The 17982-nt window shown below is 42.2% G+C and overlaps 1 protein-coding gene across 2 annotated transcripts in view; it reads right to left on the bottom strand.

Moving 5' to 3' along the window:
- AP3D1 (adaptor related protein complex 3 subunit delta 1) overlaps positions 1-17982 on the bottom strand; it is a 68440-nt gene that overhangs the window by 42032 nt on the left and 8426 nt on the right. For both annotated transcript variants that reach the window (XM_075281996.1, XM_075282005.1), the window contains exons 2-5: positions 5195-5290; positions 1485-1565; positions 1302-1382; positions 892-999 (exon numbers count right to left, since the gene is read on the bottom strand). In XM_075281996.1, coding sequence (XP_075138097.1) covers positions 892-999; positions 1302-1382; positions 1485-1565; positions 5195-5290 — 366 coding nt within the window. The remainder of the gene's footprint in view (positions 1-891; positions 1000-1301; positions 1383-1484; positions 1566-5194; positions 5291-17982) is intronic.

The following is a 17982-nucleotide window of genomic DNA, read 5'->3' as shown; positions in this document are numbered from 1 at the left end:
CAATGATTCCAGCACAGTTGTATTTTTTTTCTCTAGCCCCCACTGTTCTTGAGCAACGAGTGCATTTAGTTTTCTGTAATGTCAAGGGCGGTTTCAAGTAGGAGGCTCCAGAGTGATGTAAAGCTCCAATGGGAGACAGCTCAGAATGACACCCTTTGCCTGCTCTTGTCTGACACCTTCCTTCTGATAGTACAGAGACTAAATAGCATGTGAAGCATCAAAACTAAGAGCATTGACTACTCGGGAAAATCAACTGCACCGGAATTAGAGGAGTAGAACCCATTAAATAATGTAAAGAGATGGACATGTTGGAAATGGTGAACGGTCATCTTTAAAGAAAACTGTAGAGGCTTCAGTTTGCTTTGTGTGTACTGGTTTTTGACATCTCATTTATTAGCAGTCTGCCTTCTTGATTTCTTCTTCCCCTTTGATACAGATTTATTAATGCAGTCTATACTTTTTACGATCCCTCTGCCATTGCCAAGACAAAGTGGACAGAACCTTTATTATATTGCACTTGCTCTGCTGTGACTGCTAAGCACAGCAGTTTATTGAATTTTTGTCCCCTAAATTACACAGCATAGGAGGGGCAGATAGATCCCTTTTGGCCAATACCATAATAATATATTACGTTCTAAAGCTCAGAACTTCATACAAATAGATTTGTTGATTTTTTTTTTTTTTTTTTTTTTGTGGCTTTAACATAGCATGTATGATGTTTAAACCGCTAATTTTAAAGAAACTCGTATGTATTCATTTATGGCTTAAAGGGGTCTTTTCCAGCTTATAAAGTGATGGTAAATCTCTAGGATATGGCATCACTTGGGGGGGGGGGGGGGTGTTAACATCTGGGTTTGTCAGTTATACTGACAATACTACTACTGTACTTACCAGCGTCATGATGTCATTTGCTAAATCCCTGGCCAAGTCTGGAGTGACAAAACAAGACAGTCCAGTTAGGGCTACACCAGTATCATACTGATTAGGACTGCTTAGATCCTGGGGAAAAGAAAGAAAAAAATTTTTATTACCAAGATCATATAAAAGTTCTCATCTTTCAATAAATGCAGACAGAAATGAATAAAAAGCTGAAATTGCAAGCAATATATACAATAAACACTCATATACAGTGTCACACTCATGGTCATTACCCACGCTTTCAACCCTCTTTAGTTTGAATTTCTAAGCAGCACATTAGCTTTTGCTAGTTTATCAGGTAATATAGATCACCTTCATAAACAGTTCCTGATAATTATAGGAACACGTAAGTGGGCCTTAAGCTAATGGTCTATAGCACTTACCTTCCTTATCTGATTTGTGGTCAGCATAATGACATCTGTGCCCTCATGAAAGCATTGTGATGCAGCTAGGTATCCAATTCTCTGAACAAGAGAGAAGGAAAGAACAATAAAACAAAAACATTCCTTAAATGCACAAAATCGGTAAATATAAAAAGGACTAGCTAATTTTATTTTAAAACTTACCTTAAAAGTAAACTTTGAGGCACTCATCACCTCAATGATATTGAAAGCAGCCCAGCTGATGTCATAGCCCAGCATTTGCAACTGTTGACAGAAGTCAAAAGAAAAGGTTCATATAATCTAGCTAAAAGCAAGGTCGATTAGAAGACTAATACATCCTCCCTAGGGTGCAAAGAGAATACAAACAGACTCTACAATGAACTCAGATGTTACCAAAACATGAAGCTGTAGATCCAATGTTTTAAAATACACTTTAGGTTCTGCATGTTCTAGTAACGGGTGGATTTCTGAGTTAATCTGCATGTCTCATGAAAATAGCGTGACCTCAACTCTGAGGCACCTTATATAACCCAAAGCTACAAAGGCTTTAGCTTTTAATTTTTATTACTTTCAGCTTTTTTCCCAGCATTGGTTGTCACTTGAGAATTATCTTCACCTGTCAAAAAAAAAAAAAAAACCCTCACAGAAAATGCACAAAAAATAAATATATATTTTGATTCATATTACAGTTCTCTCTGCCTCAGGAGCCCAGTCATATAACGCTCTTAACTGTCCTGTGACAGGCTGTAAAACAACTAAATGGAGCAGGAGTCTCCCTGCTGTGCCCTTGGTGGTGGAGGTCCAACCACTCAGACCTCCAGTGATCAGTAGAACTGCTATAGTGCTATATTTCATCTATCTCCAGCACGCTTATTGAAATAAAAGAAGTAGTGTGAATTCTGCCCGACTACCGCTCTATTCAGAATGGGGAACAAAAGTCCCCAGTTCTCCTGATAAGGGGTTTGGGAGCCCCACCAATTAGCAAGTTATCCCCTGTCCCAAGGATAACTTGCTTTGGTGGCAAAAGATCTTTAAGTACTACTACCCGATTGAGTGAAGGTGCGTAGCCTAGCCTATCTCCAGCTCAAGATGAAACAGATCTGAACAACAGTAAAACCTTTGTTCTCTGCATGATTTCAATAAAACAGTATAATGCAAAAAAAAAATCCTGCAGACTGATAGCTATTATTTCCATCTTGACAGCAATTTCCTTACAGTGGAACAATGCTTTAACTTCTTACTGATCTGTGTCGCAATTGGCTGGTGAAAGGCTAAAGTGAAGAGATAGAATGACCTCTGCTGTGAAAAGCTGTCTTAGGTTAAGGCCCCATGGGAAAGCTTATCAGCTTCTCACTTTCTCCATGAAAGCAGATTATGAACTATCACTTTCTGACTGTAAATTGCGACTACAAGTCAGTTTGTAGTCTGTCACTATGGAGACACTGAGAAGCAACAAAAATGCATCTGGCTTAGAGAAAATTTCAGACGAAACAAATCTTAAAGCCGAAAATGTAAATTTGTTGCTGTAGGAGTTCCTACATTGCAAGACTTATCACTTCTATAGAAGTAGGCCAAAAAAAAGATGCCCAGTAAAAACCTGCCAAACCTGCCAGTCAGTGTGTCAAACATAAAAATGTAAATAAGACCATTATGTTACAAGAGTATATCTCTTACATTATCAAGGCAGAATTTAAGTAGCATCTTACTTTTTTCTTCAATGTCTAGCCTGCCCTAAAGCTGCTAGAGGAATAGCTGCTAAGCCTTGGCTAAATCTTTGTTATATTACTGTGGATATCATTCATGCCAAAGGAACCCATGAAATTTCAGTAACAGATATACAGATGATATCCAAACTGTCCATATTACAAGCAACAGCCGTTATGCGTGATCAGTTCTTGAATAGCTCTTATTGCGAATAAGAAGATCACAAGACTAGAGGAAATTCTAATTATCAGAAATCTCATGATGAAATATCTTCCATACGGTTTTCTAATTCTGTCCTAAACCCATGCTAGTAAATAGCTTCCTGAGGTTATTAAAGACTGTGAGCACCAACATTCACTATATTCATGTTGTTAATAATGTTGGTCTCCAATCACTTTTTTTTTCCCTTTTCAGTAGGGTTGGGCCGATCTTGACTTTTCAGGATTGATTTTAAAATCCGATTTCCGATCATTTTTCATTCGAATCCGATCTCGATCCCAATGCAAGTCAATGGGATTTTTTTTATTAATCGGAGATCGGATTTTAAAAGCAATCCTACTCCCTGGTGTCCACTTACCTCCAGAGATGACTGGTCCTGTGCCCCATGCCTTCATTCTTCGCCTCGCTGCTGCTCCACGCTGCTTTTCTTCCTTCGCTGCCCCCTCCCTGCCAGGTTAGTTGAGTGTGGGCGGGTTAGTTGAGTGTGGGCGGGTACTGGGAGGGGAAACGTCACGTCTCCCCTCCCTGTACCCGCCCACACTAAGTCACAAGCCCCACCTACCTAGCGCTTTAAACACTAACCTGGGAGGCGGGGCAGCGAGGCAAGAAGAAGGAGGGCACTGGAGCAGCCATCTCTAGAGGTAAGTAGCTGCTAGAGATTTAGTTTAGCCTTCCATTCGAATGAATGAAGGCAGCCGGCGCGCAGGGGGTTAAGGCTGTGTGTCGGCTGCTTCCATTCATTCCTATGGAACTGCAGCGGAGCCTTCACACTGAATATACATCGTATACTCAGTGTGAAGGCTAAGCAATGCATTGTGGGGAAAATCACCGATCTCGATCCCACATAAAAAGATAGTGTTCGGAATTCCGATGGCGATCGTGAAATTTTCTCGATCGCCGATCGGAATCCGATCTTTTCCGAACACGATCGCTCAACCCTACTTTTCAGTGGTTTGGAAAAGATGGCTGTGGAAAAGATCCTGTAACCAATTCTTGTAAACTTATCCGTTTCTGCAGTATGGATCATAAAGGAGATCAAGGACAGGTGTTACACTACATCTATTTTTAATTCCAGTTTTGACTATCTAAGGGCTCGTTCACACGGGGCAAGAGGGGCGGATTTTGGCGCTGAATCCACGTCATAATCCGCCCCCTCACAATAGTGGTCTATGCAGACCGCTAGCAACATACCGCTCACGGAAAAAAGAAGCGAGCTGCCCTTTCTTCAGGCAGACTCACACATTTGGGCCTACTCTGGAGTGGGGAGCCGCGACAAGCACATTTTTGTCCTATTCTGACACGGCTTCCCACGTCAAAATCAGGACCAAAATATGCCAACCCGTGCCCCGTGTGAACGGGACCTTAAAAACTGCATGCAAAAACTGACCGTGTAAACTTGCCTTAATTCTTTCTAAAGAGTGTCTTAGATTTTGATCACTAACAACTGATACGAAGTGCTTGGTGAAACTTAACCAATAAAGGTGGTGCTACACGATATATCTGCATTCAGGCCAGTAACGTCAGTGTTTTCACTTTATAAGAAATTAAGTGAAACACCTATTCATTTCAACTGTATACCATTACTGGCCGAGTAGCTACAGCAAATTTGCGTAGCCAGTAATGATATACACCTAACATTTATCACTGCTTCACTTACAGAAAAGTGAAATAACCAGCAGCCTGGGGACTGAATACAGCTATAGCTGCCTCAAATATATCAGATGGCAGCAGCCTTAAGATGTTACATAGTCAGATCACCCTGATCATTGCAACACCTAATATGCTGCAACCTCAACTTCTAGTCGCAAGAAAAGTTGAACACAATGCGACTCCATTTATTAACAGTCCTTATTGATCCACACCTGGTTTTGAAATCAAAAACCGCATCACCAAAACCGTTGTTTCTTTAACTTAAGAAATATTGGGCAAAAAATCCCCAAAAAGTAGAGAATAAAAAAAAGATTACTCACATAGGTCAATTTGCAGACGGCATTTGCTTTCACAGCAATGTTGTCCTGCTTAAGTTCTTGTTTGATCTCATCGATACAGTGAGAGATATACTTTGCCTGGTGGAGGAAACAAAAACAATGACAAATGCGAATGGAGTATAAAACAATGTAAAGAAACAACATTATCCATAAGGAAAAACCACAGATCTTTTTTTGGTTTTAGAGAGATGCAATAGTGCTACTTCAAGGGACCATAATAAGGGAAAGATTCCTCCATAAAGGTATTGCTGAGAGAACAGAAGTGTAATTAGAGGTTCCTGGACCCCAATGCATAATCTGTACATAATCTGTTTATACATACCTACCTTGTGCTATTTAGAATGCTAGTATATTTTACATGGCAGAGAAGCTTTTGGGGCCCCAGCAGATTCTAAGTCCTTGTAGAAAGTGCTACCTCTGCATCCCTATAGCTATGTCCCTGTGAGAGAATCAAGAGCCCATGGGTCCATACTGACATTTTACTGGTGACACTCTGAATGATATTAAGAGAAACTATTCTGTAGCTTATTAACAGGGCACACTGACGACACTATTAAAAGGAGCGTTCCTATGTCCAACTTCTTATTTAAACTTGTAACTTAAAGGGTTTGTTCCATGAAGCAAATTCTGTAGGTTTTTTGATCCACTCCACATTCAACTTGAGCGCCGCTAAGCAGAATGTGGGCAGGATTGGTGGCACTTGGAGCTCCAATTCACTTCAATTGGAGTGTCAGAGATGCAATGTAGGTTGAATATAGAACAGCACAGATTTTACCATTACTACTATTTTGTGAAACATTGTTATTTCCTTATTTGCGAGACTTTGCCTGCAGTTTCATCCAAACCAGATCTGCTATTATACTTTGGGGTCTCTTCAGACTCCCAGTGTATAATTAGTAGAGATCCATGGGAGGTGAGCAAGCAAACAGTGTTACTCGCCTTCCCTGGGCTCCGGCACTGGTTCTTTGTCTTCTTCCACAATGCTGAATAAAGTCAGGAAATGCTGAGGCCTGCAATTGGGGGCTCAGTGGTTACGTGGCGGTGTGACGTAAAGACTCAAGTGTAATGACGTTTCCTAATCACAGGTTTCAGCAGTCCCTGACGTCTTTAGTTGGTCTGAAAAGGACCGGAAGCAGCGCCGGCGCATAGGGGAGGTGAATAACGATGTTTTTATGGTTTGCTCACTTTCACTAATTATACTTTGGGCTCAGCAGAGAACCCCCAGAGTATTATAGCAGATCTAGTTCGCACTTGTTCGGTCTGAATAAAATCGCTCAGTGAATCTAGCAAGACGAGTCTTTCCCAACACACACACGAAAAGCGAAATTTTAAAAAGGGCATGGCCTAAATCACCATTACTCATAATTGAGGTAAAATGCCTTGTACTTTGGTTTCTTCTAATACAAGTGAAGACAAAAGCAGAAGTTTTTGGTGCACATTTCAGCGTTTTATTTTTTAAATCAGATAATTTTTATTAGATTTTTCTGTACATAAATTCAAACAATCGACAAAACAACACAACAACAATTCATAGTAAATATGGAGACAAAATCTGACATATAAATCCGATTCATTGCAAATAATAGCGCTCAAGGGATCAGGAAACAGATAAAGTAGAAGCGAGAGCTCTATCCCTAATCAGAGACGGGGAGGGAAGACCAGGTGTATCCAACCATGCCCCCCAAATCTTTAAAATTTAGTTTGGGCCTTTCTCTGTATATACAGTCCTATGAAAAAGTTTGGGCACCCCTATGAATCTTAATCATTTTTAGTTCTAAATATTTTGGTGTTTATAACAGCCATTTCAGTTTGATATATCTAATAACTGATGGACACAGTAATATTTCAGGATTGAAATGAGGTTTATTGTACTAACAGAAAATGTGCAATATGCATTAAACCAAAATTTGACCGGTGCAAAAGTATGGGCACCTCAACAGAAAAGTGACATTAATATTTAGTAGATCCTCCTTTTGCAAAGATAACAGCCTCTAGTCGCTTCCTGTAGCTTTTAATCAGTTCCTGGATCCTGGATAAAGGTATTTTGGACAAACAATTCAAGTTCAGTTAAGTTAGATGGTCGCCGAGCATGGACAGCCCGCTTCAAATCATCCCACAGATGTTCAATGATATTCAGGTCTGGGGACTGGGATGGCCATTCCAGAACATTGTAATTGTTCCTCTGCATGAATGCCTGAGTTGATTTGGAGCAGTGTTTTGGATCATTGTCTTGCTGAAATATCCATCCCCGGCGTAACTTCAACTTCGTCACTGATTCTTGAACATTATTCTCAAGAATCTGCTGATACTGAGTGGAATCCATGCGACCCTCAACTTTAACAAGATTCCCGGTGCCGGCATTGGCCACACAGCCCCAAAGCATGATGGAACCTCCACCAAATTTTACAGTGGGTAGCAAGTGTTTTTCTTGGAATTCTGTTTCTTTTTGGACGCCATGCATAACGCCTTTTTTATAACCAAACAACTCAATCTTTGTTTCCAAAATGAAGTTGGCTTCTCCAAATGTACTTTTTCATACCTCAGGCAACTCTATTTGTGGAGTACGTGCAGAAACGGCTTCTTTCTCATCACTCTCCCATACAGCTTCTCCTTGTGCAAAGTGCGCTGTATTGCTGACTGATGCACAGTGACACCATCTGCAGCAAGATGATGCTGCAGCTCTTTGGAGGTGGTCTGTGGATTGTCCTTGACTGTTCTCACCATTCTTCTTCTCTGCCTTTCTGATATTTTTCTTGGCCTGCCACTTCTGGGCTTAACAAGAACTGTCCCTGTGGTCTTCCATTTCCTTACTATGTTCCTCACAGTGGAAACTGACAGGTTAAATCCCTGAGACAACGTTTTGTATCCTTCCCCTGAACAACTATGTTGAACAATCTTTGTTTTCAGATCATTTGAGAGCGGGCTGTCCATGTTCGGTGACCATCAAACTTAACTGAACTTGAATTGTTTTGTAGAAAGAAATGGTCCAAAATCCCTTCATCCAGGAACTGATTAAAAGCTACAGGAAGCAACTAGAGGCTGTTATCTTTGCAAAAGGAGGATGTACTAAATATTAATGTCACTTTTCTGTTGAGGTGCCCATATTTTTACACCGGTCAAATTTTGGTTTAATGCATATTGCGCATTTTCTGTTAGTACAATAAACCTCATTTCAATCCTGAAATATTACTGTGTTCATCAGTTATTAGATATATCAAACTGAAATGGCTGTTGCAAACACCAAAATATTTAGAACTAAAAATGATTAAGATTAATAGGGGTGTCCAAACTTTTTCATAGGACTGTATACTCCCCTCTCCAGCCTAATAGTATTATTAACTCTAGATATCAGTTCCACCAGAGAAGGAGGGCTCGGTTCCAACCAATGGTAAGCAATCAATTTTCTTGCCTGGCACAATACCCTAGACAACCCTATAAATTCCGGGCCCACACCCTCGCACAGTGTGCGGCAAGCAAACGGACCCCATTATAGTCTATGGGGTTCGTGTGCTTTTACAGTACAGATCGTGAAATTGAGATTGTATTCCGTTCGGGGGTACCCCATGCGGATGGAATTAATACACTAGCGTAAACCAGGGGTCAGTTGACTAGTTGCTACTTTTGACCACCACCACCACCAGCTGGCACAGTATGAAAAATTGAACAAGAGCTCTGTAAAAATAAACGTCCAACTCGATCTTGCCACACAGAGCACATGGGACGAGCGGCTCAGTGATTTGAGCCTAATCAGCAGGTGAAGGTCATGGCAGAAAGCCAAAGCACATTTTTTAGGTGACCCTTACTCATTCTGAAAAATCTGCTAGTCTAACACCGCCCTTATAGCAGTTTAAAGACATCCTTTTCAAAGATTTTTTTTTTTCTGCATAGGAATTTAAGGCATGGGGATCCTTGACATGTATTGTGAGTTTCTACATTTTGGTCAAAATATCAACTAATACCTCACGGTTATATAGGTGTATATTATATGAGGTGCATACAGGTGTTGGACATCCTACCTGATCTAAACGTACGGGCGTAATTAATATGCCAACATAGTGTATCCCACATGGTTTCTGCTACCTTATATAAACCTTACATAGGTACATTTGGAATACTAGGCATCCACCACCCTCCTGGATTGTAGGTGTAGGAATGGATGTATCTTACACATGTGCATCCTCCACCATCATGTACCATTTTTGACTTTGAGATGAATCCATTGCTGCAGCTGATATCAGATAAACGGGTCCTCTTTTTTAGTGATTTCATTAAAGTGTTCGCTCATCTCTATTAATAATGTTTTTGGGTTCTTTTGTTTTGGGTTTTTTTATCGAACACCACTAAATTAAGTCGTTGAAAACTACACATCCAGTTTCTCAGTATCTCTCCTTCTACCCTATACTGTCCTGAAATAGGGTAGTATAGGAAACCTGACAGACCCACTTTAATAGTAATAATTCAAGTAACGCTCTGTGTGAGCAGGAAGAAATTGGATCTGTGTGTGCAATATTGGATTACGTTTGTTCTCTGAATGGTGAGCAGTCATAAAATATTTAAAAAGTGTGTCTATTTAACCAGTCTCAGGGAGACGGCAGCAACAAGAAAGAGATCATGTGCCGAGAAAAACTCCATAAACACTCGAATCCATGAAATCGTGGACACTAGGAAAATGAAAGATGACGAAAAGATGAAAGGGGGAAAAAAAAAGCCAAAGTTAATGGCTTTGCAACGACAACACAATACATTTTTATATACTGGAGAGGGGACCAAACTGGGAAAGAAACAGGACAATCTCTTGTAGGTGTCAGTGTACCATTATTGCCAGAAACACTATTGTGTACAATATAAATGTACCAACTGTGAGTAAATGGACAGTTAAGGGCGGGTTCACACCTGCGCCCAGTCTCCGCTTTGCAGGTTTCCGTCTTCTGCCTGAGAAACTGGACAGGAGACAGAAACCGGCAGTCAGTTTTCAAACCCATTCACTTGAATGGGTTTGCAAACTGTCCGCCCGTGACAGTCTTCTGCCTCTCCACAGCGAAACTGGTTGTTTTTTTTTAAATGGACACAAAGTCGGACATGCAGGACTTTGTGTCCGGTTAAAAAAAAAAAAAAAAAAACGGTTTTGCCGTGGAGAGGCACAAGACGCTCATGGGCGAACACTGACTGCCAGGTTTCCATCTCCTGTCCAGTTTCTCAGGCAGAAACCCACAAAGCGGAGAGAGGGCGCTGGTGTGAACCTGCCCTGAGCAAACAGACAAAAAAATAAATTAAAAAACTAAGCTAGGAGGATCCAACATACAAGCTCAACAAATAGCCTTAAATGACTAGAGGAAGCAAAATATAACTAACCGGCCATCTGAATCCATCTACATGAATCCAGCAAAAAACTGCAAAATGGAAGACACCATAGACCCAACACTTTTGTAGCACATATCCCTTATTTTTTTTGTAGCACTGCTTATAAATATTATTCAACCAAATTGAGATCTGAGGAATTTGGAAAACAAGACAAAACCTTAAACTCTGTCATGTTCCCCAAACCTCTCCTGATCAATTTTTGCAATGTGACAGGACATATAATACGGAGACCACTGACTTTAGGGAATATCACATGGAGGGGTGGACTATTTCAACATCTACTTTAAATAGGTAAACTAAACATCTTCATAATACTGGGATCCTAGGTTTCCCAGCAGAACATCACACTGCCAACTCTCCCACCACCATCATTTGCACAAACTTCTGGCAGCCCACATAATATTAAAGAAAACACGGTCCATGAGAAAAGGTTACCTTCTTCCATTGTTCCATGGTCCAACTACCTATGCTTATTACATGCCCACTGTAGGTGCTTTTACTACTAGACAATTGTCAGAGTGGGCATCTGCAGACATGCAGCCCTGTGAACAAGCTGTAAAGCATTATTTCCTGACACCTACCATAGCCCATATGTGATGTGGACACTTATGACCCTGTTAGTCCTCCTTCAAACAGTAGTAGATGTTGACCACTGTATATAAAGAACACCAGACCTACTATTTTGGAGATATTCTAACCTAGTCTTCTAGCTAGAACAATATGTCCCTTGTCAAAGCTGCTTGGATGCTCAGGGTGGGTTCACACTACCGATATTTAATGGCAGCTGATCTCATCACAGGATGGGAGCAACAGAGGCAGAAGGACGCCCTCAGTCTGGAGTCAGTCTGCATTGACCCCCACATAATAAACATGATGTTGCTTCCATAAAGGTTATTTTCTCACCAGAAGAAAAAGAGCTGCATTCAGGACTTTTCTTCCATTACAAAAGTAAAAAAAGAAGGAAGACATGTTGTTTCCCTAAGGGCTCGTTCACACCTGTGCCCGGCCTCCATTCTGCAGGTTTCCGTTTCCTGCCCGAAACAGGACAGGAGACCGAAACCTGCAGTCATTTTTCAAGCCCATTCATTTGAATGGGTTTGAAAAGTGTCCAGCCGTGAGCGCCGGTGAGCGTTTCATGCTCTCCGTGGTGAAACAGTTTTGTTATTTTAACCAGGCACAGAGTCGGACATGCAGGACTTTGTGTCCAATTTTTAAAAAAAAAAACTGTTTCGCTGCGGAGAGCATAAACGCTCACTGGTGCTTACAGCCGGACCCGGTATGACAAGTTTCTGAAACCTCAGAACGGAGATCGAACGCTGGTGTGAACTTAGCGTAAGAATGAGAGACCCAGGAATGGACCCCCAATCACAGTAGTGTGAACACACACTCTTATCCAGTTTCTAAGGGAGCGTTCACACTACCGTCTGTGTCCAACAGCTAGTGTCTGCTGCTAATGTCCGTTCAAAATCTTCTGCGGACATTAGCAGCGGACACTAGCTGTGTCAGTGACATTTTGCATTGATTTAAATGGACATCGGGTGCGTTCTTTTACAGTCCGTGTCTGTCCTTAAGTGTCCGTTCCCAAAGATGTCCGACTTTTCAAGCGGACAGCAAAAACCTACATGTCGGGTTTTGCTGTGCGCTTGAAACGGACACTTAAGGACAGGCACGGACTGTAAAAGAACGCACCCGATGTCCATTTAAATCAATGCAAAATGTCACGGACACAGCTAATGTCCGTGCAAGATTTTGAATGGACATTAGCAGCGAACAATAGCTGTCGGGCACTGACGGTAGTGTGAACGCCCCCCTAACGCATCAACTTATAAAGTTAGTGTTCATTTGCTGCCAAAAGGCGGCCATACACATGGGATAAGCAAGCCATGGGATTCTGGCCATTTCAGCTGCTGACATTTAAAAATTAAATTTTTGGTCATTTGAAAAAAAAAAATAATCTATTTTCTAAATATGCTGAGCAATTTTACAAAAACTGTTCAATGGGAGAAGTAAATCTTCCACGTAAACGTGAATCATCTTACACACCTTTATTGACATTTCAATACTTTAAATACACAGAAAGTCCGCCACCGAAAGAGCACGACCCTGGAAAAACACACCTGTAGATATTTTTTCACATTCATGCTTGCACGCATCAATTGGAGCATTACTGATCAAAGGAAAGATCATTTATGTCCCTCAACATACTGTCCATATCGTAGCAAAGCTTTTGCAAAGATTACCTGAAACTCCAAAATAAACTTTATAATGTGGTAACCTGTACCAGTTAGAATAAATATGATTTTTGAGGGATTTTAATCGTGTCAACTTTAAGATCAGCAGCATGTTAATTCTTTAAAGAGGACCTTTCACCACTTTTGGGCACATGCAGTGTTATATACTGCCAGAAAGCCGACAGTGCGCCGATTTCAGCGCACTGTCGGCTTTCCCGATCTGTGCCCGGTGTAAAGAGCTTACGGTGCCGGTACCGTAGTGCTCTATGGTCAGAAGGGCGTTTCTGACCATTAGCCAGGAACGTCCTTCTGCCTCGCGGCGCCAATCGCGCTGTGCTGTGGAGCCGAGAGGAACGCCCCCTCCCTCTGCTCACACAGCTCGTCCATAGACGAGTATTATCAGGAGGGGAGGGGGCGTTCCTCCCCGCTCCACAGTACAGCGCGATAGGCGCTGCTGGGCAGAAGGACGTTCCTGGCTAATGGTCAGAAACGCCCTTCTGACCATAGAGCACTACGGTACCGGCACCGTAAGCTCTTTACACCGGGCACAGATCGGAAAGCCGAAAGTGCGCTGAAATCAGCGCACTGTCGGCTTTCTGGCAGTATATAACACTGCCTGTGCCCAAAAGTGGTGAAAGGTCCTCTTTAAGCACACTTTCATTGTGGATTTTACCTATTTCAATAATATTGGGAGGAATAATGCTATGAGGCTGCTTTTCAGGGTTAAAGGAGCTCTATCATTGGGAAAAGTCATTTTTAACTAATCACATCCTTGCATAGTAGTATGTAGATTGCCACAGCTTCCAACCAGCACAGGAGGTTCCCAGCAGCACTCGTCTCTACTATTATCTCCTATGTGTGTGTGCAAACAGGAGGCTGAGTCATCAGCAGCAGCAACCTGTGCTGTACACATACATAGGAAACAATAGCAAAGAGGATGCATGATGCATCGTGCACCAGTCTAATTAGCATATGAATAAAAACTGACTTAGGGTGCATGCACACTACGTAACGCCGGGCGTGTATGAGAGCCGTACACGCCGGCGTTACAGCAGGGCTGCCGAACACTTCCCATTCACGTCAATGGGAGCGCTCGTAAACGCCGCTGTTACGAGCACTCCCATTGAAGTGAATGGGAAGTGTTCGGCAGTCTGCCGTAATGCCGGCGTGTACGGCTCTCATACACGCCCGGCGTTACGTAGTGTGCATGCACCCTTATTCAGAAACCACTGAGGCAATTTACATACTATAGGTAGGTGTGGAATAGCCTTTCTAAAGGCTATGCAAGCATGTGATTAGTTAAAAATGACTTTTCCCAATGATAGAGCCCCTTTAAGGTTAAGCCCCTTATTTCCAGTAAGCCGTAATGTTAATGCAGTCAAACAGTCTACTGCGAGAATGATATTAGTCACATCGTTTCCTTTTCTTCTCCACGGTGCGTCAGTGTAATTGAGAGCATATACCACCGTACATGACATGAGAAATAAAAGATGAAAAGGCACAGCCACCATTATTAGGCATTACTGAAAATATAGCCATACATACCATCATAATTTTCCCTTCTGAGAATAGGGCTAGACACGTTTGTTTGGGATGGAATTGTTTCTGTTAAAATTTTTAGCATTTCACATTTAAAGAAATATAAGCAAAAATTGTAGATGTTAAAAGGGAACATGTAAGTAGGTTTGGAGACACTAAACCACCAGCAGCTTACTGTCCAAACCCCCAATCCTAAGGCTGGTCTTACACGACTGTAATGCAAGTCCGCAAATGAGGGTTTTCAATTGCGGACCGTTTGCGGACACATTATACTCAATGCGGCCTCTTACACCACCGGATATTTTATCCGTGGTGTGGCCGGGCCGCAACCGTGGTCCGCAATTTATAGAGCATGTCCGTTATGCCCGTGAATTACAGCACTGCACGGACTCGCCCATAGAACTCTATGGGCGAGTGCGGCAGGACATGGACATCTGCAGAGTGTATGTTGCCGATCAGCAACATGCGGACCGTAGAATCATTACGGTCGTGTAAGACCAGCCTAACACTTTAACTGTGCCTGTTCTATTGTGTGACAAAGGCAAGGTCTGAACCTTATGGAACATGAGCTATATACAAAGTGGGCTTGGCTCACCTCTAGTATATGCTAGCGGCTGAGATATAGCTATACAATTCATTAACATGGGGTCAGTCAGCATAGACAAGTTAGTTGTATAGTGTCCCAAAACCTATTGGCACGTTTCCTTTTAAAAGTCATTTGCCTCCACAGCTAAAATGGTGATCAAAAAAAATATCTGGCCACTTTTTAGTCACAGCAATCGCTAATCCCTTTACATTGGAAGAATAACTCCCCTCCTGCCTTCACTCAGTGGGTCAACAAAGTCTCTGATATTTGTAGAACGGAGGAACTTGCTCATTGGAATAATACGTCCAGTTCGGCCTACCTCAAAACGTGGTCCTCTTGGCTGGTGGCTAAACAAACTTTTAATTTGAGCATCCCCTCCCCCACTCCACCCTTCTGTCTGCACATGTACATCACTTTTCGCCTCTCCCCAGACTTAGGGAGCCTTCACACGGAGTATACGCTCTGCTCATTCTGAACGTAAAACACGTTCAGAATGAGCGCGTAAAAAACAGCTCCCATTAACTTGAATGGGTGCCGGCATACGAGCGCTCCCCAATGAAGTCAATGGGAGGCTTTTTTACCTATTGCTTTCAATGTATTACGCGCATATCACATTGAAAACAAGAGGGGAAGTGTACATGGGTAGCGCACGTATGCCGGCACCATAGAAATCAATGGGATCTGGTTTTTACGTGCTCATTCTGAACGAGTTTTACGTTCAGAATGAGCGGAGCGTAACTCCGTGTGAAGGCTCCCTTAGAGTAAGAACTAAAATCAGCCTATAGCCCTTATCCTACATGTTAGGCTCCGTTCTCAGGGAGTAACGCGCCACTCATTTAGACACGTATACACATGTCAGAGCGCTGTGCTTCAAAACAGATCCCATTTATTTCAATGGGTGCTGGCTTAGGCGCGTAACACATTGAAATCAATGGGTTACAAAGCCTCCCATTGATTTCAATGTGTTACGCGCGTAAGCTGGCACCCATTGAAATCAATAGGATCTGTTTTGAAGCGCTGCGCTCTGACATGTGTATACGTGTCTAAATGAGCAGCGCGTTACTTACATTGCACTTTACACTACACAGCACCATTCTGCCCAGACTTATCTCGGCCTTTATCTACCCGTAGACTCGATTTGTCCATCTTCTCTTCCTGAACCTTCATCCAGGTTTTTATTTCCAACCACTACACACACACACCTTTTGCCAGAAGTGTTGTTACCTTTTCTTTGTGGTTACTTTATAAAATTGTACATTGTCCTTATCTGTAAAATTGTTGCCTTGCTTTGTGTGTTGTAATCAATAAAAACAGTTTTCAAATAAACAAAAATTATTATTTATCCCCCCTACAGGTCCAGACAATTTCTACACGAAGCTTAAGCAAAATATTAGAACCACGTTTTATTTTTAAGCCAAGACCCCATAACCTGATATTAGCGTCCTATTTATCACCAATATTTTTAGCAAAAAAAAAAAAGGTTTGTACTGTAAGTAGCACAAGCGGCTGGTTTTAGCTGGTTGCCAATTCACGTTAGCATCACACCCCATACACAGAAACCTAATCTGCTTAAAAAAAATATTCGTAACGCTGGGTTCACACCTGCGTTCAATGTGTCCGTACTATGGTTTCCGTCTTCTGCATGGCAGAAGACGGAAACCATAGATCGGGTCCGGCCGTGCGCGGCGGTGAGCGTTTTAGGCTCTCCGCCGCGAAACCGGATTTTTTTTATCCGGACACAGAGTACTACATGTCCGACTCTGTGTCCGGATTATAAAACCCGGTTTCGCGGCGGAGAGCGCAAAACGCTCACTGCCGCGCACGGCCGGACAGCTTTCTCACCCATTCAAATGAATGGGTGAGAAAGTCTCCTGCAGGCTTCCGTCTCCTGCATCTGTTTTATGCAGGAAACGGAAACCTGCAATAAGGAAAGAAGAACGCAGATGTGAACGAGCCCTTACCTGCAGAAACTGGGTTTCTGCCCTAAAAAGGCAGAAAAATGCAGAGAGAAAAGTCCTAGCTTGCAAGTCTTTTCTCTCCACATATTTTTTTTAAAGCAGATTCAGGGATGGAAACCTGAATGGAGACCGGGTGCAAGTCAGCTGCTGCATATGATGAATGTAAGACGTTGATCAGGCCCTGTCTACAGTGGTCATATGACCACTATGTGTAAAAGATGGAGTGCAGCACCAGTTCTATCGGTGAATGCAGTCATCCGACCAATGTAGAGCCTCCTAAATATTTTATGGAGCAAGCAACAAGAACTTAGGCAAGAACGAAGATATTTGATCAATGACTTTTTTTCTCACTTAATATTACAGCCAAAAAAAAACCTGAATGTACCCAGGGTGTATTTTAACCACACAGTTACCTAGATCATTTCTCATTAGTAAACAGAATGCCAAAAAGCTTCTTATACTCTTGTGGGTGTGTTAAAGAATGTAGTGGACTTTGAATATTCACTAACTTTTCAGACAACTTGGCCTCATTTAATAGAACACGTGATTCTGGACCAAAACGAAATGCACTTTATTATTATAAAAAAAAGTTAAAATTTTTCTAACTAAAAAGCTTCTCTAAGGCCGGGGCCCCACATGGCATAAACGCTGCAGTTTGGCTATGGTGTTTTACACTCACTGCAAGGTGGATGTCATGCTAGCGAATACTATAAGCACATCGCAGAAAAATACAAGCAGTGAAGACGCTATTTCCAAAACTGTTGCAATTTTGGAAATCACAGCTAGAGATGAGCGAACACTGTTCGGATCAGCCGATCCGAACAGCACGCACCGATAGAAATGAATGGGAGCACCTGTGACGCTGACTTTGCCGGCGTCACAGGTGCTGCTATTCATTTCTCTGGGTGCGTGCTGTTCGGATCGGCTGATCTGAACAGTGTTCACTCAGCTCTAATCACAGCATGTCAGGGCTCGTTCACAACCACGCCCGGGGTCTCCGCTTTCAGGTTTCCGTTTCCTGCCCGAAACTGGACAGGAGACGGAAACCTGCCGGCATTTTTCAAACCCATTCAAATGAATGGGTTTGTAAAGTGT

This window comes from Leptodactylus fuscus, chromosome 1 (assembly GCF_031893055.1).
Source record: "Leptodactylus fuscus isolate aLepFus1 chromosome 1, aLepFus1.hap2, whole genome shotgun sequence".
In the NCBI taxonomy this organism is placed as follows: domain Eukaryota; kingdom Metazoa; phylum Chordata; class Amphibia; order Anura; family Leptodactylidae; genus Leptodactylus; species Leptodactylus fuscus.
The sequence above is the reverse complement of the archived record's forward strand: the minus strand, read 5'-3'. Positions and strand labels throughout refer to the sequence as shown.